This window comes from Archocentrus centrarchus, chromosome 7, assembly GCF_007364275.1.
Source record: "Archocentrus centrarchus isolate MPI-CPG fArcCen1 chromosome 7, fArcCen1, whole genome shotgun sequence".
NCBI classification, from domain to species: domain Eukaryota; kingdom Metazoa; phylum Chordata; class Actinopteri; order Cichliformes; family Cichlidae; genus Archocentrus; species Archocentrus centrarchus.
Window position 1 is genome coordinate 29201767 of NC_044352.1, and position 24509 is coordinate 29226275.

At 40.4% G+C, this 24509-nt stretch overlaps 1 protein-coding gene across 1 annotated transcript in view; it reads left to right on the forward strand.

Annotated features, from left to right (window-relative positions):
* Positions 1 to 24061, forward strand: part of LOC115783776 (potassium voltage-gated channel subfamily KQT member 2) — a 37279-nt gene extending 13218 nt beyond the window's left edge. Inside the window, 18 exon segments of the mRNA XM_075074389.1 lie at positions 2239 to 2329; positions 2419 to 2545; positions 2838 to 3013; positions 3807 to 3932; positions 4084 to 4194; positions 5075 to 5170; positions 5877 to 5971; positions 6598 to 6657; positions 11791 to 11820; positions 12488 to 12541; positions 13340 to 13560; positions 14575 to 14622; positions 14915 to 14932; positions 15697 to 15802; positions 17773 to 17904; positions 20918 to 21008; positions 21148 to 21622; positions 21625 to 24061. Coding sequence (XP_074930490.1) covers positions 2239 to 2329; positions 2419 to 2545; positions 2838 to 3013; positions 3807 to 3932; positions 4084 to 4194; positions 5075 to 5170; positions 5877 to 5971; positions 6598 to 6657; positions 11791 to 11820; positions 12488 to 12541; positions 13340 to 13560; positions 14575 to 14622; positions 14915 to 14932; positions 15697 to 15802; positions 17773 to 17904; positions 20918 to 21008; positions 21148 to 21622; positions 21625 to 21992 — 2425 coding nt within the window. The 3' untranslated portion in view covers positions 21993 to 24061.
* Positions 24062 to 24509: the final 448 nt, after the last annotated feature.

A 24509-nucleotide genomic window follows, 5' to 3' on the forward strand; every position in this document is an offset into this window, starting at 1 on the left:
TTTAGAGCTTGTTTTTCTTGTGGGCTTCTGTTCCAGCACTTGTGTGATGATGCCTGACCAATACCAAAGAGCACAGAGTGAAAGAAACTTGCAGCAGCTGATGAATACAGTGGAGCTTTTAGCAGAGAGTAAGACCATGGAAGTAAATGGATTAGAAACACATTAGCCGGCAACCACCCTATGATGTCTTTACTTTTGCGAGACAGCTGATATAATAATAAATATATTACTTAGTAATATACAGTTTCACAAGCTGGCCCTTCTGTGTGTACTCTGTATAAGTGCAACAGTGCAACTGAAGCTTTTTTTCTCAATTGTCAGCTCACTCACACGCAATCAATCAATCAATCAATCAATCAATCAATCAATCAATCAATCAATCAATCAATCAATCAATCAATCAATCAATCCATCCATCCATCCATCTTCTTCTACTTATCCAGGGCCGGGTTGTGGGTGCAGCAGCCTAAGCAGAGAAGCTCAGACCTCTCTCTCCTCAACCACCTTCTACGGCTCAACCGAGGGGACACTGAGGTGTTCCCAGGCCAGCCGAGGTCTCCAGCACATTTACATCAAAAATCTTAATATCTCTCACTGTACATTGGTAAATTCCATCATTTGTGTAGTGTGATCTTGGAATGATATTGCACATATCTATTGCCTTTCTGCAATATCTCTATGAGGCATTGTAGAATGCAGGTGATTGATGTTTAGAATCCTGCACTGTCTAAGTGTTAGGTTTCATCAGACACTCTCCATTAGCTCTGCTCTGGATTTCTTCTGGCAGATCTTTTCTTTGTTTTTATTCTTTTTTTTTTAAATTAACAGCAACACCTATGATTGACATACAATGCAAAGATAATGTAATAAAAAGTGGTTTAAAATGGGGGCAGCGAGCTATTATTAGAATAATAACAATAATAAGATGGGAGTAGAGTAGGTTTGTTGTTTGGATTATTATTAATGCCCGTAAAGGACGCCAACTGTCTCCTTAAAAACCTGTCAGAATTTGTGTCTTTGAGAAGTGAGATGCTGAAGTGATTGAGATTTAGGGAAATGGAGACATGATCACTTATTGCTGTTAAGTGGACTGAGGTACATTTGTGTCTTTTGTGATTCTATGAAAGATAACAAATGATATGGTGTTGACAAAAATCAAACAAAAATGATTTTGTTTGATTGTTTACTTGCCAAATGTCTCTGAGTCTAAATTCCTCCATGTTGCTTTATTGCATCTGTAGATGTTCTGCTTCTGGTTCAGTTAAAGGGTAAAGGCAGACATCTGGATTTGGTTTAGGTCATTGAATACTTTGTTCCTTTAAGCCCAGGAGCTGAATCCTCTTATGTTTCAACAACATAATTTAAGTGAAGCCTCACAGTGAGGTACTGAGGTCAGTACCTGCCGAGTGTATAATCATCTTCAAGTCTTCAATCCAGTGAAGATGCTTCATCTGATGGCCTCTTGCCATCAGATGAAGCCTTTTCACACAAGACCAAAATTTAATTATTTTATCCCAATGAATCCCTTTTAAATAATGTTTATTCAGGACTTAATCTGCTTTAGGGTGCTTAATCTTCAGTGATTTCCAAAATATTTCTTCTTCTTCTTCTTCAAGCCAAGATGTGTAGCTATCACCACTGCTAAGCATTAACGGTTCAGTTGCAACTGAAATCAACATAAATTTGAAATAAAACAAACAAAAACAGTACCGTTAATGACTCAGATAAAGTGATAAAGTGGTAGATAATGTGGTTCAGTTTTTCTTTTAAACAACCACTCTGTCTGAAGAGGCTTAGTACACTAAGCCTGGTTGGATGGTGTTGCCAACTGATATAATTCACTGCTCGGAGGTTTGTAGAAATCTTGTTCACTTTCATGCAACCATGTTCAGCCACTCCAGGTTTCCTGCATGACTGAGAGATCCGTTCAGGATTGTTGCTTTTCAAAACGGAGTTTCCTTCCAGAAAATGCCTTTTTTTGTATTGTGTGCCTTAGTAAGGATTTTTAAAGGAATTCACATGTCTTCTGTTATGCTTGCTGGACAGAGAGATGTCACGACGAGGATGCATGACAACAAAATTAGGATTTTGTACTTTAACTGATTAACATGATAATGAGCAGCTGAACTATTTTAATAAATATGCTGATTACTCTTTACTGGATTTCCTAATTCTAAATCTGGAGCTATTAGGCATGACAGTGACATACTCTGACATACTTTGTCTCACCTCTTCCAGCTTCCTCCTGGTGTTTTCGTGTCTTTTACTGTCAGTCTTTGCCACCATTAGAGAGCTCAGAGAAAGCTCAGAGAGTGCCTTGTACATCTTGGTAAGTATCACTTTATTTGCTATTTTAACATTTACTGAATGTAAATGAATCTCACAAGGTTAATTCCCCCATTTTGATCTTTTCCACAGGAAATTGTGACCATTGTGGTGTTTGGAGTGGAGTACATTGTACGGATATGGGCTGCTGGCTGCTGCTGTCGATACAGAGGATGGAGGGGGAGGCTAAAATTTGCCAGAAAGCCTTTCTGTGTCATAGGTGAGAAAACAAGGTTGCCTTGTGTATATCAGGTTGTCATTCTCTCACTTTGAAGAACATAACACGGACACATCATTTGTTACTTGTTTTTTCCCCCATTTCTTCTATTCTCAAATGTTGGAACTTTTGAGCCAGGATGCAATAATATTTCTGAAACTGCAAATCAGCTCTTAGAGCAGTGTACAGATTGCAAGAACAGCAATCCTCAGTGTTCATAGTAAATTGTTGTTAATTTTGTCAGATTTGATCAATGACATGGTTTTCCATTCTTATGTTGCACTTCCTTTTCCAGACATCATGGTGCTGATTGCCTCAGTATCTGTCCTGGCAGCTGGCTCTCAGGGCAATGTGTTTGCCACCTCTGCAATCAGGAGTTTGAGATTCCTTCAGATCCTACGGATGGTGCGTATGGACCGCCGTGGAGGAACCTGGAAGCTGCTTGGATCTGTAGTTTATGCGCACAGCAAGGTGATCTTGACATAATCTAGTTTTGTTGCTGTTTCCTTAATTTTGTGATTGTGTGTTTTCCGCTATGAGCTATTATCATTCATTTTTCACTTACAAAGCATGGTGAAAGTAGTGTTTTTAAGTACAGAGTAATGTCATTCACAGCCCTGACCTACATAAAAGGGTTAACAGAGTCTTGAGTGCATACAGTAAAAGGGTTTTGAAACGTTATTATGGCTTAGAAACATGCTATTTTAGTAATATTTTTTTTATCTTATCCAGTTATCTGTGCAGATGTGCCAGAAAAATGCATTTCAATATCTCACTGGGCTTGCATTATGTCATGCTGTTATTTTCCTTGTTTGAACCTTGAATTTTAAGCTGAAGTCACTGCACACCTACTTCATCGTGTACCGTCGGTGACACCTTGTTTCCCATAGTGACTCCTCTAAATAACACTGCCATGACAAGGAAACATATTTCTCTCTGTTTAATTTAAATGAGCTTGGAAATCGAATTAGTTGCTTCACTAGTAGGCTGTGGAAAATGCATTACTGTGGTTGTGTGTCTTTGTGCATGATTATAAAAGAAAGAGAGCTGGCAGGCCAGAAGCTTTTGTGGAGCCGAGGGAAATAAAGACGTTTATGAACTGCTTGGTTTTCTGCACAGGCCAAGAGACTCACATATGAGTCCAATACTGTTACAGAATAGTCATTTGCACCCATTTATAGAGGTTACATTGCCACCTTTGCAAGGCAAAAAAGATGACACTTAATTTAGCTCCCCAATGCTCTCGGCATTGTTTTCTCTGTAGGAGCTCATCACAGCATGGTACATAGGCTTCCTGTGCCTCATCCTGGCTTCATTCCTGGTCTACTCTGTGGAAAAGGAGTCAAATGAGGAGTTTGAGACATATGCTGATGCTCTTTGGTGGGGTCTGGTAAGTTTTTACCAGTTTTACATTAGGCAGTTTTGACAAATCTTCATTCTGTTTCCAGTTTTCCTTTATCTATTTATTTGTTTCTACCTGTACCAAAATAAAAGGGTACAGCCTGTTCAAATAAAGCTCTGACATGTATCATTTTTATCAGGTAACCCTTACCACCATTGGTTATGGTGACAAAGTTCCCAAAACTTGGAATGGACGCTTGCTAGCAGCCACATTCAGCTTGCTCGGCGTTGCCTTCTTTGCACTTCCTGCTGTGAGTATGGGGATATCAGGATGATCCTCATGTCTGTGGTTTTACTGTCTCCTGTATCCGTTATAATGTTCATTTGGTTTGAATTCCCAACTACTATAGTGCATTTGTGCAAGTTCATATTCAATGTGCAAAATTATGAAGTCAGAACTTATCTAATCAAGTAAATATCTTAAAATGTCACAATGTTAGAAGGCTACCACCCAGCTCACAGCATTTAAATTCAATTCAATTCACTTTTATTTATATAGCGCCAAATCACAACAAACAGTCGACTCAAGGTGCTTTGTATTGTATTGTATTGTATTGTACTCTTTCTAGTCTCTATCAGCACTCTAGCTGCAGCATTTTAGAGTCTATCAGTAAACTGTTTTGGTAACAGATGTAGATGTGAGGTGAAAAACGTCTGTCTCGGTGTGCAGTCCCTGAGGCAAAAAGAACTTGGCTTATTATTCACCTTTCATTTAGAAAGCCAGCTTGTGATGATGTAATCTCAGTGGCTAAAGTATTTACCAGTTTCTTCCAAGTGTTTACTGTTTCACCTGTGATTTAAAGACGACAGACTCAGCAGTAAGTAAGCTTTGAATAAGCAGCTAACATTTGTTCATACAGGGAAATATTTGATAGGCTGAATGCTTAATTAGCAATCGCTTTTCCTGTCCCTGCTTTTTGCCACAAAAAAGCACTTCCTCTCACATTTCTATGACCACAGATGCTTTGCAGATGTTTGAAGACCTCTCCACCAGATGTTTATTTGTTTTGCTTCACTGAACTGTTGGGAGACGATGAGGAGGCGACTTGCTGTTGTTGCAGCTCCTTGTCCTGGCCCACTGAGGTCATTGAAGGTCACTGATTATTTTGTGGGCTTTCTGCTTTTGTACAGGGCATCCTGGGTTCCGGGTTTGCCCTCAAAGTCCAAGAGCAGCACAGACAAAAGCATTTTGAGAAGAGACGTAATCCTGCTGCCGGCCTTATCCAGGTATATATGTCATGGTCCTGGGCCGGTGGCCGGTGGCCCAGTGTTTTGAGTTTCTTTTGTGTAGCTTTATTTTGTTGTACTTTTCAGGTTATGTTTCTTATAGTTTATAGTTATATTGTTGTTTGAGTATGCTGTTTAGTTTCCCTTGTTGTTTTTTATGTAATGTTCCCTTTGTCAAGTTTTCAGTGTCAGTTCTGTATCTCTGTTCCCTTGAGTCACTTCCTGTTTTATTTTGACAGTCTCGTGTTCCCTGTGTTTTGTGTTTAGTTTTGCTTCCCCTTTGTCATTAGGTTCATTTGGTTCACCTGTCGTCCCCTGTTGTTTCCACTCTCCCTGATTTCCTTGTGTGTATTTAAGCCCTTAGTTTTTCTCTGTTCTTTGTTGCGTCGTCGTCATCGTTTCCCCCAGTGGTCCCCTCTTAGCTGTATGTTTTGTTTTTTGCTTTCTCCCAGGCTTCCGGTTTGTTTTTTGCCCTGGTGGAGTTTTTGTGTTTTGTATTATTCGAATAAAATGCAAATAAAACCGTTTTAGGTTAAGTCTGCGTATGTCCTGCATTTGGGTCCTTCCCCTTCTTGCACACAGCCCCCACCGTGACAATATATGTGTGTGTATATGTGTACCAGATAAATATGAATCTCTGATTTGTGCTCCAGGTTAAAAAAAAACAAACTAAACAGTTTTTTTTTTTTTTAATTTCCTTACCCAGGCTGCCTGGAGGTTCTATGCCACCAACCTTTCCCGTACAGATCTGGTGTGCACGTGGGATTTTTATGAGCAGACTGTATCTATTCCAATGTACAGGTAACAGATCAAATAAATTGGTTAAATAATTCTGCACATTAGTCAGCCTTTTCAGGAAATACAACTGTTTACCCATATCACATTCTGCCATCTTTCTTTTTGAAAACTGAACCCACAGAATATCCTCATCTTATGTCCTTATTATCTGCCTTGGATCAGATGTAACTGTCTGTTGAAAAGAATCACACAGTGGTGTGGCTTTACAGTTTCTGCTTTAATAAGGCTTTTTTTTTTTTTTTAAACAGAATCAGACGAGAGTCTTGGCAGTGAAACTCTCTGAAATGCAGTTCAAAAGACAAATACTGCCCTTGGCCCTTTTTGAAGAATTATTCACACATTTTGAGGTCCAGCTGTATGAATCAGCAAATAAGCAGCTATGCTTGACTCTCACAAAACAGATTTCTTTCACTTTTAATCTAGAAGTAGAAAATCCCTAGTTCTCTATTTTGAGATTAGCTAACATAAATTCCAGTTGTAATTTAAGGAGAAAAAATATGACTTGCTGGACTAATTGCCAAACTTAAGGCGATTAGCTTAAAGAGTCCAAAGGCAAGCTTTTACTTTTTGCTGCTGAATAGGTGAAACTGTCTTGATGGAATGATGAAGTTTTCTTTGTCTTTTCTCAGACTTATCCCACCTCTGAATCAGCTGGACCTGCTGAGGAATCTGAAGGGCAAATCATTCAGGTATAATGATGACAGTAAGAGTGACAAAGCTGATGATTTAATATCATGACCTCATTATGATAATGACTGTAAGCAAAACAGTGACTCAGTAATCTTGAAATAGAAAGAGATAGAATTGAAAAAAGCAAACTGTCATATATAATATTATTATATCAACAATGCTGAAATGCATTGTGTATAACATAAACCGAATGCCTTGATTGTCATGAAGGACACAAACCTTACCTGAACTCTAAGTCTGGACTGCTTTCCACACGCCTCTCCCTACACGTCCCGTGTGGTTTGCATTAGCACCCATGCACATGGCTCATTGTTGCTCTCTGTTCATTTACTATAGGTTAACAAAAAGATGCTAACTGCCTCGTTGGGACAAATATCAACCTGTGACAATACAAAACTCACTGATCACTTTATTAGTTTCTCATTGGATGTTGGATGAGGTTGACCCCAGAAGCAGAGCTGGCCCAAGCCTTGAAGGGGCCCTAAGCAAAATTTGATTTGTGCCCCCCCCCCCCCCCCCCCCCCCCCCCCCTCTCATACCACTTCATTGTTCCCTGAGCCTAACCGTTATTAATGCTGCAAGGTTGAAGTTGAATATTAATATTTTGGGATGCATTGCTGTTTCAGTCTCAGCCCAGTGAAAAACAATGTATTTCAATATGATAAAAATTGTAAAACTACGTCCATGACATTGAGGAGGGTGGGACGAGTATTTTTTATTTTTTTTATTTTATATTTATTGAAAGTTTTCCAAGTTAAACATAGATAAACAATAAGAGAAAGAGAGAAAAAAAAAGGGAAAGGAGAAGAAGGAGACCAACACTGACTTATCAAACAATTAAGGAAAAGCAATCTGACTTGAGGGCAGTAAAAATTCTATAGGGATTTAGCACAAGATCAAGAATATTTAACATAAGATTCAATAATTACAGGATAATTTAACTGTGAACAAAGAGTTCCCATTTTTCCCAATATTGTTCACATTTTACTATAGAATCTCTAAGGGAAAAATGGGTCCATCCATTCCAAGACAGTTGGTGGTTCCTCCTTTTTGCTGGCTGCCTGCAATATTTGTACAAGTATTAATCATTCCATATCCAATCTACAGGCCATAGGCTTTTTAGGAAATATGTGATTTAGGGTGTTTGACCTACTTTTGGACATGCTGGACATGCTCTTTTCATCCAAAAGATGTATATTTTTGCATAACTGTGCAAATACACCTAATTACAGACTACTAAATAAGCCATTTGTAATTATATAAATAATTAAGCATACAGAATTGCCAAGCATCAATAGAATAATATCAAACATAAGTGGCCAGCAATTGGGACCAGTACGGTAAATGTTATTACGCTGCTATACCACAAAATGGCATGGTGGAAGTACCCAAAGAGCACAAATGGGGCATAAAAATGAGGTCTACTAGTCTATTCATGCAATCTGACCACAGTGTGAAAACAACAAAACACTGTTACTACAGGAACAGTGAGTAAACCAGTCAGATTAAACCGCCACAGCTCACAAATGCAGTTATGTCTGAACATGCATGAATAAAACCAAGGTATGCCCAGCTAGCTTGTCCCATCCACTGAACTTTGAGCATGAACTCAGAAATACAGAACTTTTTTCCTGGATGCACATCAGGTACAAGGAAACCAGAAAGCTCACCTGGAGCTAATACGTCAGGAATACTCAGGGACACTCTGAACCAGTAAACACACTGCCTGAGTGAGACGATGTGACAAAGAACAGGAGGACACAGACGATACACACACAAGGTGATCAGGGAGAGAGGACACACCAGGGAGTACAGTGTAACAAGACAAGGGGAGTAAAACTGAATATGATACAAAGGACTGCCAAAGTAAAGCAGGAAGTAGACATGGAAACAAATACTGACTTGACACAACACAGGGACACAGACACACAGAGCAACAAGATCATAGACAACAGAGGAGGACTTAAACTACAACACACGGAACAGAGACCAGGACTAAAATCCACTAAACAGGAGAACAAACCAGAAACAATGAAACACCAAACAGAGCTGAGAACACAGAAAGCCTGAGAACTGAAACAGGATTAAACAGAAAGTGAACAACAGCCAAGAACAGAACTCAGAAAAATAAACTAAGAAGCCTGACAATATAAACAATGACACGAACTGAGAATTACCAGAATAAGACAAAAATTCAAAACTGCAAAACATTGAGACACTAGGAATCAAACCTTATAAACTATAAACACACTGAGGATGCTGATGCAAGCTGACAGCTTGTTTTTGACAGAGACACAGTGACATGAGCTGGTTACAAACTAAACCTGTAATTGCTTATGGAAACGTACCTTTGTCTTTTTTCTTCCTCTAACCTTCTCCTTTCCCTCCTCTCTGCCTCAGAGGTACAGGTCCTTTCTGTCACATTTCTGTTTCGTAGCTTCATCCAAAACTGACCGAAACTGACGGACCATCAGGTCACCTGGAGCACTGCAGATGCGCATGCCTGCCCAAACTACCTGAATTCACGCTGACACACGCAGTCAGTCAGCAACTCATTAAATTGGTGTTGTTACAATTGTACAAATATGAAGAGGTGGAATAGTTTATTCTTTCTTTTAGGACACTGGCATGTTAAAAAAAGAGCAAAGTTTCATCACAAATGTGGGTGAGCTTGCCGCATATGTCGCCTACAGTGTTGCCAGATCTCCCGACAGAAACAAGCAACCAGCTCTATGAAAACAAGCCCAAAAGAAGCCCAACTGGCAACCCACAACACTGCGTAAACCTGAGGTCGCTTTTAAACTATATACCTCTGTAGTAGTATAGCTCACTTCTTTGTTTTGGGGGGGTGGGCGACAGGAGGAGGGGAGGTGAAGGAGCACAGGGGTGCCTAATCAGCGCCGTTCCTCTGTTATTGATCATTTCATATGCACAGCTGTTAAATACAGAAAATGCGACTAGAGAAATAATTTCGTCGCGTCGTTTTGGCGCCCCCCTCTTGTGCGGCGCCCCTATGCACTGCATATAGTGCATACCCACTTTTAGCGCCACTGTCTCCCATCTGAGCTCGGATCCATTCTTTAAGTACACTCTCTTTCTCCCACTCTTTATTATATTTTTTCTATATTTTCCCCGCTTACTGGAGCTAATTCTTGCGCTGCCTCCTCACTCTGGGCTGTTATGAGTATTTGTTTGGGTGTGCATCCGGTCAGGAGTGATAAACAGGAAACGGGGGCTTAGAAGGGACAAACTACCTACCACTCTCTTTTGGTTTATTATAGGGCGCCGGACGGTAATCAATGAGTTTCACTCGGAAAGAAAGTCAAGCCCAAATAAGCAACTCCACGTTCAAAAATAAGCCCAAAAAACCGCGACTCGCGAGATTTGCAAGCGACTATAGAAAAAAACAAGCCCAAAGTATAATAAGCGGACTTGGCAACACTGGTCGCCTATGCCTTAGGCCGGCTCTGCTCAGAAGTGCTGCAGTTGTTCATAGCAAAGATTCAACAAGATGTCGGGAACAGTCTTTAGAGATTTTGGCCTATAGTGACATGATTTGTTTGCTGCACATCCATGATGCAAAACTATGGAGCTAAATTGGGGCCATAAAGTTTGTTCGAAAAAAAAAATTTTGAAACTGAAAAATTATTTTGAACCCGAAAAAAATTTAAACAGGGAAAAAAAACAGTTTTGCAACTGAAAAAAAAATAGTTTGAAAATGAAAAAAAAGTTTTGCAACTGAAAAAAAAGATGTGAGACTTAAAAAAAAAACAAAAACAAAAAAAAAACAAAACTACCTTTCAGATTCATCACAGGGGCTGAACAACATAGTCCCAGCTGTTGCATTCAGGGACCGTGGGAACTGGAAATGTCTCTAACGCATCGTCGATATTCTATATGTGTGTGATTGTATGCTTCACCGATACAAGCAGCTTATATGAATACATGACTCGAATTTCAGAGGAAAAAATATGATCTTGACAGATTTGCACAGCATTCTAAGTCCGTGTTGGAGATTTCCCATGCACGTGCGTAATTGAAAACATTGCACTTTTCCAGGAGAGGGCGCTATAATTGACGCTTCGAGTAATGAACCTATTTTCGAAATAATTGTTCAAGTGGTTCAGTGCTTCACAAAAGCTTCATTTTCTCACCACTAGCCCATCTGCTTCAACATTTGACATGCTATGCACTCAGAGATGCTCTTCTGCAGTTGTAACAAGTGGTTATATGAGTTATTGTCACCTTCCTATCAGCTTGTCTGGCTATTCTCTCCTGACCTCTGGCATCAACAAAGCATTTTCACCCAGAGAACTGCTGTTCACTAGACATTTTCTGTTCTTTATAAGCCCTAGAACTATTCAGACCAGTCTGTCTGGCACCAACAACCATGTCACTTTCACTTAATTCACCTTTCTCCCCATTTCTGATTCTCGAATTCAACTTCAGAAGGTCATCTTGACCAGTCTGTATGTCTAAATGCACTGAGTTGCTGCCATATGATTGGCAGATATTTGCATTAATGAGTAGTCAAACAGGTGTGCTTAATTAAGTGGTTGGTGAGTGCATAAACAATAAAGGCCCAGGTCTAATCCTTGTGGAATACCTGTTTTAGTTTCACAAGTCATGTCTTAAGCAGCTAAGAATATTATTGCCTCAGTGGAAATATTTAGAGCAGTTAATTTAGATAAAGATCAAATTAAGTGAAAATGTGTCAACTTTTTTCTTTGAAGTGAAGATTCTTTGAAAACTGCCTGTAGCCTTTTTAAAATAATAATGATCTGAAAATATACCCAAAGAGATTTCTGACTGTTTTGTATTTCATGACAATTTTTACCATTTCCTGATGCATCCAATTAATATTTCCACAGACAGAATGTATAAGTAAATAGTGAACACAGTATAGCATTTGTATGTACTTTTATTTACTAAATAGCCCAAAAATGTCAAATGAATGCTGCTCAGTGGTAAATATTCTTGAGTATCTGAGTGTAAGCAGGCAATGGTTTGCTGTTATATTTAGGACTTGTTTCCACTGCCCCCATATGGTAACATATATATTGCCATTCAGGGTTTCAACAGAAACCTTGCAGCTCGCACTGTGTGACATTTCATGTCTTTTCTGCTCACAGGAAGGAGTCGCAAACAGAACCCCCTCCCAGGTCTGTGATCGGGTTTTATGTCTCGCCCCTTTCCTTTGCCTTCTCTTCAATTCTGCTCTTAGCTGCTGCTGAGACACTCTTCTTGGAGGAGTTTGCTTACTGTACATCTGTGTGTGAGTGTGCGTTTGTGTGTCGGACGTGGGTGTGGCTGTGTGTTAAGTACCTCCTTCAAGAACGGTCACGCTGCATTTGCTCACATGGTGCTCAAAGATCAACTCACTTTGGCCTGAGTCCCAACTTGCAGCTTTATTAAATATTCACCAATATGCCGCTCTTTGATAGGCTACCTTTCAGCATTTCCTTGGGAAAAAAAATTGATTTTAAATACTTTTGCTTGTTTTTTTTAATCACTCTGTTTTTAACACATAAAACAAGTGTAACTATTGACAAGGTGGTAACACTTTATCATGACTTCCTTATAATCCATTTGTATATTTTGTATTCATATGTAAAAACTGGTCATAAAATGTACTTGGAAATATGGAGGCAACTGTTTACACTAAATTAAAAATTAACAAAACTAAACTTATTTTTTAAAAATGAGCAATAGATTGCAGTTACAATAAAGTGTTACTGGCATCTTGGTTCACACTGCTGTTTTTGGACTGTATCCACTGCTTTTTTTTTTTTAATCTTTTTGTGTCTCCTCCGCTGCCCACCACTCCAGTAGTGAAAATGCACACAAAGACAGACTTTGCGGGTGCTGTCCAAGAACTAATAGGTATCGTTGCTGCACAGATGCTAACAACTGCACTGCAAGTCTGTGTGTCTCCTTCTATTCCTATTGGTGTTGTTTTCTTCTGTAAATGCAAGTAAAAGTAGAGGAAACTATGCAATCTGACTTGTAACTATTTGTAGTGTAGTGCAGCTCTGCTGCTGATGTCTACATGAAAAAAATCCATGCTTAAAAATAACAAAAGAGCTACTCCCAACTTTTACACTTTCCCCAGAGAAGGCGCAGATATACATCTTTGTTTACTGCCCTGTCACAGTTGATTTATGGTTTCTGTTTAGTAACGTCTTTATGCAGTTGATTTGCTGGCTGCCTTTTTTGCCCACTCAGCCCTGTTCAGCAGGCAGGGGTGCATATTGCTGATTACCTAACAATTACCACATGCCATACGATGGTGATTTTATTTTTTTGTTGCATGATTTGTGTTTCACTTTTTTGCATAGACTGAGACCACAGCATTTCCTTTTGAGACGCACAGTGTCACTTTGCTTCCCATGCATGCCCGCTTCTAGCTTCCTGCTGCTTGCCTGACCCACCGAATGCTCCACTGTGTTCGTTTGTGGACATGGCTCCTTCTGCTGTAGGATATTGCCTATTTTGCATTTCTGCTGAGGTAAGATTTTATATCATATTGCAGCTGTATTCTACAAATTCACAAGACAGGGCTTAAAACAACAAAGAGTAGAATACAGACATTTAGCTACAGATAGTCATTCACTTTAACAATGCTGAAAAATACCCAGTTAAACTGGTTTAATTTACTCTATCATTACTTGCTCTTTGTAGTCGGAAGCCAAGTCTGAAGGGCAAGTTGTTTCCCAGTCCTTCTAAGGCTCCTCTGGCCAAGGAATTGGCCAAAGGGAAGGCCCAGTCTCCAGGTGCAGCAGATGATGGTGCTGAGGCAAGCCCCACCAAGGTCACCAAGAGCGGGAGCTTCACTGACAAGAACCGTGGGGCGAAGAATACCTTCAAAGCTCGGGGCAGCACCTCGCGCAAAAACTCAGAGGGTGAGGGAACTGCACACAGTACAGAACATCTTCTGACCAGAATAATAATGAGCGTAGTAGTATAGTAGATTTCACCCTCATACGGTGTAGACTCTTGGAGAACTATAAGATTCTACTATTGTAGATGGCAGACCTCAGAAACTGTATTTAAACCATCATGAGGCCTGTAGAAAACGTCAGACTATTATTAAAAGGGATGAGGGTATTGCGAATATGAAACTACAGCAAGGAGATGGTGGCCTTAGCTTTGTGTAGATCCTGGAAGCAGAGGCAAGCAGGTGGCTGCTTCCTCCAGCTTCTCATTTCTGTGCTCAGCTAAGGTAGCTTGCTGCTGGCTTCAGTTTCATATTTAGCTTGCATGCAGAAATTAAATTAAAGAAAAATAAAAACAACTTTGTGTTTTCCTGCTAATTTTTATGTAACTGTGGTCAAAGCATTAATGTCATGCCAGTATAAATGTATGTACGCAGAATATGTTGGCAAGCCATGTTAGTCTAACCCCACTGCAGGCGTGAAGTCTGCATGAAGTATGATGAAAACTGAACAGATGTTCAGTTGCTGACAGTGAATCTGATGTGGAGGACATATAACAGAGCTGTCAGTGCCTCCGTGCCATCAGTGACTCACCTCCTGCGTGTTTTTAGAAGAGGAATATTGATTACATTTATTGTAATCAAACCTTCTTGAAGTGCAATCAATATGCAGACTGCAGCCTAGGTCTTAAGCAGGCATATATGTAGTTCCCTTTCATGCATTCAAATGTATGAAGAAGACAGTGGCATCAACTAAAGTTGACTTTTAACAGTACGCTCAGGTGACCTCAGTTTGGATGTTGTGGTCTGATGTCATCATTAAGTGCTAGACAGTCCTGCTACATCCATGTGCCATCCAAGCCACTGTATCACTGTCAACAAATATATTTCTCTTCTCTCTCCATTTCTTTGCTTTTTGTTAAACAATTTGAATCAAGTCTCATTAGCTGTCTTTCTTCTTTCACTTCATGGCATGTTTAAGTGCTGATTGAAATGCAGGATGAAGACTTTGGACTGAAGAATTCTCCAGGTTAGACAAGTCATCATGACATGTCTTCCATAAAGACTGTATTATAGTATATAATGTCCAGATGTATAGTTCACCATAAATGTTATTTAAAGCTTTGTAATATATGCAGTAGGTCAGCTTAAATGTAAGAGAAGAGAGGCCAGGACTTTCAAACATGATCCAGAAACCATTCAATGGACTCCACAATTTTCCATGCTTTGAACTAATTTGTCTGCCATTTTCATCCTGCTCAAATCCATAACAAATGTTTTCCATATCTCTCCTCTCTCTCTCTCTTTTTTTTTTTTTGCAGCAATTGCAGGTTTAATAAGTAAGGAATCAGGATATTTTACTGGTTGACTTCCATAGCGAAAAATGATCAAATGACGAGTCAGCTTCACCTGGACTGAGAAACCTGCATGCTGATATCTGCTGTGATATGTTCACTTGACATGAACCCTTTGTTATGATATTTTTCTCACTGTGATGACTGAGGGCTTTGAAGCATGAGTATAGCAGAGACCTCCCATGGAATGAAATTTGTATTTATTATGATTGTTCAAACACCACACATGATGCGTTTGGATCTACGGTAGCAGTGGGCTAAGCTAAATGGGTTCAAGTCAAGTGGTGCAGAGGTTATCTAAAACTGACTCAGAGACCTAATGCCCCCGAACCCTGCTTTAGGTTGCATGAAGAGACCTCACTTTCCCTACCAGATTCTCATCAAATTTCTAACAGTAATTAGGCCTTGACAACTGTATGCAATATGCTTTAAATTCTATAGACAACCTTACAGTGTATCTAAACATGCCACAGTGCTAATATGCAATTGGTGGTGGGAAGAGAGTACCTGTCTTTGAAAGTTACAGTAGAGCTTTATCACCTCAGCACTATCCTTCAATTCTGCACTGAGCCTTTTTACCTGTCATCCCAAGAAGCTTGCTCACTACACTCACAAACTGGCTAACTGGCTTGAGACCAATTTTAACACTAACATTTGCACCAAAAGCGACAGCTCTGCTCTGCTTCTGCTGGTGACATTTGAAGTGTTTTTTTTTTTCATTAGTATTTGTCCTTGCATTTGCTTTCTAGAGGCGAGCCTTCCAGGAGAGGAAATTGGTGATGACAGGAGCTGCCACTGTGAATTTCTCACTCAAGAATTACCATTAGACTTGAAGGTTGCAATCAGAGCAGTCTGGTAAGGATTGTCTTACTAAGAGACTTTTATGGTTTTATTATGGTTCATTTCACCAACTATATAAAAAAAATTATTCTCTGCATTTATATGTGTAGCTTTGATGGTGTTTAAAGGAGAATTCCAGATTGTTGTAATTATGCAAATGATATTTACAGTCAGACCAATCATGTTTACTTGCGTAATGACTCCCCAGAAAGCCATTTTTTAGCTGGGAAATCCCACTGAATAGAAACAATGGACAAAATTATGAAATGAAATAAAAAATTTGACAAAATTCTCTTTCAAAAGAGTTCACTGGAATGCAAGTCTGACATCAAATCTAATGTTGCATAGTAACAACCAATTCTTTTTTTTTCTTTTTAATTAAGCCTGTCTGGTCTGGCAGATTTTGCCAGCAGAACTGTGATCTGAATTCACTGTTGTGCCAAGCATACTTGCTTCCAAGGTGAGCTCTATAGATTCTCTATAGGCTCCTCTTGTTAATGTTTGTTATTTTATTGATTTATTTGTGTCATTTTTCACATACATTGTAGCAATGCCAGAGTTGACAGGCAGAAATAAAAAAGAGAAAGGGGAGAAAATAGAAAAAGGGGACGGAGAAGACAGAGCACAACTAGAAAAGCCATAATGGTTCATCAACTGCTGCATGTGTAAAAGAAGAAACAACAAACAAAAAACAAACACAACTTGGAAAAACAAATTTATGTGAAAAAACAAAACAGAAACAAAGCATGGCTACACAAACCAACAATTTTGTTGTGCTTGTGTGAGTAAGAGCCTGAATGTCTGTGACTACGTCATGAAATATACTTGCTAATGAGGGTGAAAAGCTGTAGCTCCGCCCACCAGAAACCAGAGGCAGGTAGAGAAAGACCCTGGAGACTGGGACTGCTTGTAGCCCATCAAGGACATTGAAGACCTATGGCCAGACATTCCAATGACAACCACACACCCACCTCACCCAAATGCACCTCAGAAAGGAGAGGGAGGCCACAAAAGGAGCTCCCTCATCTAAGGGGCAAGGGCCCCAGAGAAACCAGGAGGATCCAGCGGGGAAAAGCAGTGAGGGTGACCCTCGCCCTCCTCCACTCTGTGCACGGTTGGCAAGGCACAACCACTCCAGTTCTATTGGCTGATCCAGACATGAGATACAGTAGAAACCTAGAAAGGTGGAAATGCTATTAAGTGTACTTTAAGTTAAGATTGTTTATTATAACACCAAATTACAAGACATAGTCTTTTCATCATAGTCTTTTTTTCAGAGAAGATGGTTTTTACATGTCACAGTAAAAGAAATGTTGTTGAACTCCGTCTAACTGCTTCCCTCTTAGTGTGGTTTTCAAGCTGGCCTCTGGTCACACTGTTAAGACCAGCGTGTTCTCATCCCGGGGCATCAGCTGCTGCTGATGTCCGGAGATGCGCATGATCAATCCTTTGACATCAGTGCCACGATGCATCAGCCTCAGTGATATTGGATGCTCACAGATAACTGGTCTCATTAGGAGGTTGTGGGTGGTGGTGATTCAGAAGGCAGCAGAAACTACTGGGTTAGTTTAGTCAGCATAAACCGCTTGGTTAGGTTTGTGTGGTTTGGGTTAAAATAGTTCTTTTCCCAACATACCCTGCACACATACCAAGTGTGCAAAAAAATGTGACTCCAAAGGGCCCCTTTTCCAAGAATCTTTAGGAATGTGCAACCTGTCTCACTATTAGCATACCCCAATGCAACACAGTCACCAGATGACACATTTCTGCATGTCTGTGAGAGACCAGCACCTTTCAGTAAAATGACTGTCTGGAGATGAGAACCAGCTATCAAGACTTACTCACTTGGTTCACTTGGATGAAACAGGTTGTTGGCAGTTATTCTGAAATGTCTGCTATGTCTGAGTTGCTCATTCTTTTCCTGCCATGTGACGTGTCTAAAAATAATTTGTGACTCCCCCTCATCCTGCCCCCTCTCCCCTCAGCATCATGAGGTTCCTGGTGTCAAAGAGGAGGTTCAAAGAGAGCTTGCGGCCTTACGATGTCATGGATGTGATTGAGCAGTACTCTGCTGGTCACCTGGACATGCTATCTCGTATTAAGAATCTACAGTCCAGGCAAGAACACTGTTACTCTTTGACAGTTTAATTTAGCCATTTCTTTAGGAAAATATTTACATATGTGTCTGAAGTTAGTTTGAGATTAATATAATAGTAGAGCTTTCATGTAAAAACAATGTTTTTAGAGTCACTGGATACACACATGTTGGGACACACAAGTCATTGATTTGCCTGTTTCATTTGTCCAAATACATGTGTTGTATTCAGATCTGTTATATATCAGTAACATATTATTAGCCACTCCTTCAGCTCTGATTGCGCCACAGATTAATTTTGGGTGTAACATTTATGTCTAATTCACATTGTTTTCTATATCAGTTTCCCCTCCTACAAATGAACTCCTCATATCCCGATCCTCTGACGGTCCAACATGTAGAAGAAATATATTCCAACAGTGAATTGCATACACTTTCCATCCATGAAACAAGTCAGACTCACCCTATGTCTCGTGTGTGTATGGAATATATTGAAACGTGTTCTCCCTAGCTGATGTGATTCCCACGTTGCTTCATTTTGCATTGCACTCATATCGTCTCTGTGTGCCTTGCCAGGATAGATATGATTTTGGGGCCCCCTCCCCCAACAACACCTCGCCATAAGAAGTCCACTGAAGTTTCTAGGTTTGCTTAAAAAAATGCACCTTTAGAATGACCATCTTATCCGCATTATTCTCTTTACTCCATAGTAGCAGTTACATGCTACCTTATTGGTGTGATTGATGGAACCCCTTTTGAGTTCAAGCCGTTGACATGTAACAGATACATTACACAAGGAAAATGACTTATGTCGAACATTTAAGGATGTTGTTCTGCTAGCTCTGATTTCAAATTATATCAGCTGCTGTCAAGGAAACGGTAAATAAAGACATCCTGCTGTTTGCTCACTGAATCTTTACGAGTCATTTCAAATGGCCTCACTCAAGAGGGGTTGAAGTGCTAAATGCTTGCTCTCTTAGGTGCTGTTTACACGACGTTTTCATTTTGAAGCGCCGTCGTTTTGATGCGTTTCGGCCTTGCGTTTACACGACAACGGAGTGAAAACGATGTGTTTCGGAAACGGGGTCCAGAGTGGAGCGTTTCAGAAACGCACTGGCTTGCTTTCTCGTGTAAACACCAATGTTGCCAAGTCCGCTTATTATAAGCGACTTTGGGCTTTTTTTTCTAAAGTCGCTTGCAAATCTCGTGAGTCGCGGGTTGCGGTTTTTTGGGCTTATTTTTGAACGTGGAGTTGCTTATTTGGGCTTGACTTTCTTTCCGAGTGAAACTCATTGATTATCTCTCGGCACCCTATAATAAAGCAAAAGACGAGTGGCAGGTAGTTTGTCCCTCCCAAGCCCCCGTTTCCTGTTTATCTCTCCTGCACAAGTTGACCGGGCGCACACCCAAACAAACACTCATAACAGCCCAGAGTGAGGAGGCAGCACAAGAATGAGCTCCAGCGGGGAAAATATAGAAAAAATATAATAAAGAGTGGGAGAAAGAGAGCGCACTTACAGAATGGATCCGAGCTCCGGTGGGAGACAGTGGCGCTAAAAGGGGGTATGCACTATATGCAGTGCACAAGAGGGCTGCGCCAAAACGATGCGACGAAATTATTTCTCTAGTCGCATTTTCTGTATTTAACAGCTGTGCGTATGAAATGATCAACAACAGAGGAATGGCGCTGATTAGGCACCCCCTGTGCTTCTTCACCCCCCCCCCCCCCCCCCCAAAAATAAATAAATAAATTGTGTCCGCATACACCTCTGAAAGTAGCTGCGGTCCTAATGGGAGACATACCAAAGGCATTCCCCAGATTTTGCAAGTGTGAAATATGTGCTCACCATGCTGATTTAGTTCAACATGCTAATACAGAGAAGCACACACACAAAAAAACTGTGCACCCTTCTCTTCTATGAGGCGAAGAACCATGGGTTTTACTGCTCCAAAACACAATGAGACAAAACAAAGAAGTGAGCTATACTACTATAGAGCTATACAGTTTAAAAGCGGCCTCAGGTTACACAATGTTGTGGGTTGCCAGTTGGGCTTCTTTTGGGCTTGTTTTCATAGAGCCGGTTGCTTGTTTCTGTCGGGAGATCTGGCAACACTGGTAAACACTTGAAACCGGGGTGATTTGAAAACGGGCGACTCGCACGTGTGCACTATGGTTGCGACAGCCACAATTTTTCGGGCATGTGCAAATTGATAAACAGTACTCGCGGACTCACGAGTGCTTCTTATCCTTTTCTTGTGTTTTTACCCTTTTGTAATTCAGCGTTGTGTGCACCAGCGATCCAACCTCATCGTCAGTCCACACAAAACCTCTCACATTGGCCGTTTTGTAAGTAATGAACAATTTGCCGCACTACACGTATGCGCGTCTTGCGTAAACAAACCGTGCAAAGAGAAACCAACGCCAACTTGTGGCCTGGCATGGGAACTACATCGTTTTCATCGTTTCACGTCATCGTGTAAACACGGATCGTTTCTGAAACGCTATCGTGTAAACGGAAGGCTGAAACGCATCAAAACGACATCGTTTCCAGTGAAAACGGCATCGTGTAAACGGGGCCTTAGTGGAACAGACAGAGGGAGAGCTCACCCCAGTATGATGCAATGGAAATGTAGCATGAAGCATCACAGTAGCATGTCACTGGCGTGCATTTTGGCCATAAACAAAATGTTCCTTCAGTTTAGACTGTTTGGTTAAAAATTGTCTTAATCACATAATGCATGCATCCACATTGCCCACCTGAAATCATAAGTCTTTAGGAAATCTTCACCTTCCATAAGGCCATCATTTATTCATTCAGACATATTTATTTGTAGCTTGACAACAATCATCAGCATTAAATACTTCCATTACTTTTCCATGCAAGACTAATCCACATTTTGGCACCCTAAACTTTTTAAGTTAAAAACTTGGGTCAAAACCTGTGGCAGAGCAGAGCATATCTACTGTAAATATAAGTTATAAATATGTATGTATATTCTTAATCTAATCTGCTTCTATCCCCCCTAAATTTTAGAGTTGACCAGATAGTTGGTAAAGGTCCTAAAGCTGAAGGAGAGGCAGAGGACCCGAGTATGTTGGGACGTCTGGTCAAAGTGGAAAAGCAGGTAGGAATGTTTCACCCAGGTCTATGAACGTCGCTGAAGTTTTTTTTTCCCCCACCAAGTTCAAATCATTTGTGAGTCATGTCAGTCCTGCTGATGGAACACCATTTTATCAGTGTATATTTTTTCTTACTCCCTTCAGGTGGTCTGTATGGACAGAAAACTTGACTTCCTGGTCAACGTGTATGTGCAGCGTATGGGCATCCCGCATTCTGAAACAGAGGCCTTTTTCAACTCCAGAGAGCCGTATCCAGCCCCGCCTTACCATAGTCCCGAGGAGAACAAGGACGAGAAGGAGGAAAAAGAGGAGGTGAAGGAGGAAAAGGTGGTTAAGACCTGCTCAGCAGCAGATGTCCCATGCTCCGATGGGTCCTTGGAAAAGAATGATCCTTTACTTGGTCGATCCATGGCAAAATCAGCCTGTACTCCCTCTGGAAGCAACAGCCGCCCCTCTACCTCCTGGCAGCACCAGCTGCAAAACCCCATCAGCCAGCCTGCCTGGAACAGCAGCATCGCGACCCCTTCACCAGTAGGTGACCAATCGCCTACCGTATTCCGCCTTCCACCTCCACCTGGTCCAGTTCATGACCGATCCTCTTCAGGTAAGGGTGGCAGTGGCGGGAGAGCGGCTCCCACAGCAGGAGGCGCAACAGGAGGCATAGGTATCATCAGGATGCCACCGCTGTGGATAGTGACACATCTCTCTCTATCCCATCAGTTGACCATGAGGAGCTGGAGCGCTCGTTCAGTGGCTTCAGCATCTCCCAAGCCAAGGAGGACTTCTTTGGGCCCCCTTTCTTTACAGGCTTAGGAGGGGGAGGTGGAGCAGGGACTGAAGCTGGAGGTGGACCTTCACTCTGTGCCAGGGTCGGACCATTACTAGCAGAGGAGGAGTCAGACACTGACTCTGACCTCTGTGCTCCCTCACCTCTGTCTTTCACTGGAGAGCTCTCGGGTGGAGAGAGGGGATGGGCTGGACCAAAGTAGTTCAGGGAGGCCTGCTCTGCTGGCAGACATGCTGGTAGTGACCAAGACTGATGCATTGATTCAGTTACCAACATGACTGGATCATTAGGCCTTGTGGCCACAGGATTATTGTTGATGATAGTTGTTACAGACCAGGTTAGGCTAAGTGGGGGGCTTTGAACAGCTGTCTGTTTCTGATGATGGTTAAAAAAAAAAAGGGGTTATCCTTCATCAACTCTTAAGTGTGTGATGCAACACTTCACTAGCAATGCTTGAATACAATTCTTTTGTATCCATTGAGATCTTGATTAGATAGCTGTTTAGGAACCTTTCTTTAACTTGGGTGAGAAGCCTTTTCTGTATGGTACTTACTAGTGAGACGGCACTTACGGTGTTGATTTGTAGTAAACCAATAAGAGAATTTTGGTTTCTATTATGAGACGTATGAGCAGAATTTCAGCACTTCTTTTGTTAAACACTGACCACTTCAACATTCGAAGGACTGCTGGAGTTTGAAATGCAAGATTGTTAAAATCTTATCATGTGGTTAACGTAGTGTCTTGATAACTTCTGTACCGTAGGATGACTTGAGGTGTTATGATGCCAAAACCTTAACTATGATAATCAGTTAGATTCTTGCAGAGTAAAAAAAAAAAATAGCTTCATCATTAATTCAGCCTGGCATTGATGTAATACTATGGAAGAATTCCCAGTAGAGTAAAACAGATACTTCCCCACAAAGATATACCAGTGAAACTCCTGCATGGCATGATAAATGGTTGATTTAAGGACTGTGTTAAGCAGGCTGCAAAACCAAACAGTGACAAATAGTCAGCTGTAGAATTGTTTTTATTCTATACAGTAAGACAGCGTGGTGAGAAAAAAAAAATGCATGACTGGTTTCAAGCTACGTTTAAAATTTTTCTTGAGGAGCATTGCTTGAATTCCAATCATGTAAATGCAGCCTGAGCTTGCTAATTTCAATAGCTCTTCTTTCCTGGGTAAATATGTTCATAAATTCTACACACATTCAATTCAAAAGCAGATGTTTAACCCTTTCATACATGAATTATGAGAACCTCAGTCAAGATTTGTTTCCCCCTCAGTGTTTTTAATTCCTCTTTAGGTATAAAAAAAACAAACAAAAAACAATGCAACTGGAATTTTGTTTGAGTCTATTTTTTTTACAAACATGTCCACCCAAGTGGACACCACATGTTTGACTTTTGAACCAGAGAAATATGTATTTAACAAACCAATAACAGAAAATCATGTTGCATCCTCAAATTGATCCTAATCCTTTTAATTACATTCAAATAACAAATAAAAATAACAAAAGCACCTTCCCATAACTGGCCAGTAGGCAGCAGTGTATGGGATGATGTCCTAGCATTCACTGTGCTGGCTTATATGCAACTATAACAAGAAAACACATGCAAGACACATACAAGAGAGCAGCTTTTCAATAGCTGTCCACTGTCGTGACCACTATGCATGAATGGGTTAACGCTGCATAGGTATGATAACAGTATGGGCGCTACCTCATTCAGCATGTGGTGTTAGAGGTTGGATCGAGTACATTTTGAACACCGGCACTTGTTGCTCAGATGTGATGATATTTTGCCTGAAATGCATTGAATTTTCATTTAGTTTCTCTGATGCTACGTCAGTTCTGCACTAAATGAGGAATGCAATAAGAAGCAAGCAAGGCAATCAAGAACCGTCTTAAAAACATGGCCTTATTTCACGCCAACATTTGCAGGTACACAAATCAAAAATTTCATTTTAACAATTCATAACAATAGTGTAAGTAAATTATATAATAGGGCCTGTGGCCTGAGAGCACATGTTTCGGGTCATTTGTTTCTTCATGCAGATGTTTCAAGTCATGTATTTAGCCATTATTAATGCTAACATTTATAGCACGCACAATTCTTGTAAAATTAGCCAACATTAATACTGAAACATGGACATTATAACCAAGAACGTGTAATTCAAAGAGACTGTTAACACACAATCCATATTTTCAGCAAAAACAGGAACCAGATAGCTGGCATGTTTTATACAACCTATTAAAAAGACATGTTGGGTTTTACATGATACAGTAGATGCTAGTTCAACACCACTGTGTGATTGCACCTTTGTCTTCTTCAAAAATAAAACTTTGTACATCACTAATAACCTATCTCTGTGAAGTCTTTTTTTTTAATGAAGGAAAACTGTCCTGTTCAGCCATGATAATTATGTAATAGCAGACGTCTGTCACTAGGTGGAAACCAAGAGCTTTTTAGTGGGTTCTGGAAAGAACCCTTGGTAGACGCATGGAAAGATGTCCCTTAATTGAAACTAATTATCCAGAGTATGGAAAACATGACAGATTAAAATGTACAAGAACCATGGAAACTGGACTCAATACTTTTGAAAATATAGTATAGTTGAAACTGCTATATCTTCTTATCAATGTACTGCATCAAAAGTAGATGTATTTATTGTTGTCAGATAATTTTTAACAGTCTAACTAGTGTTGCTTGACGGTAG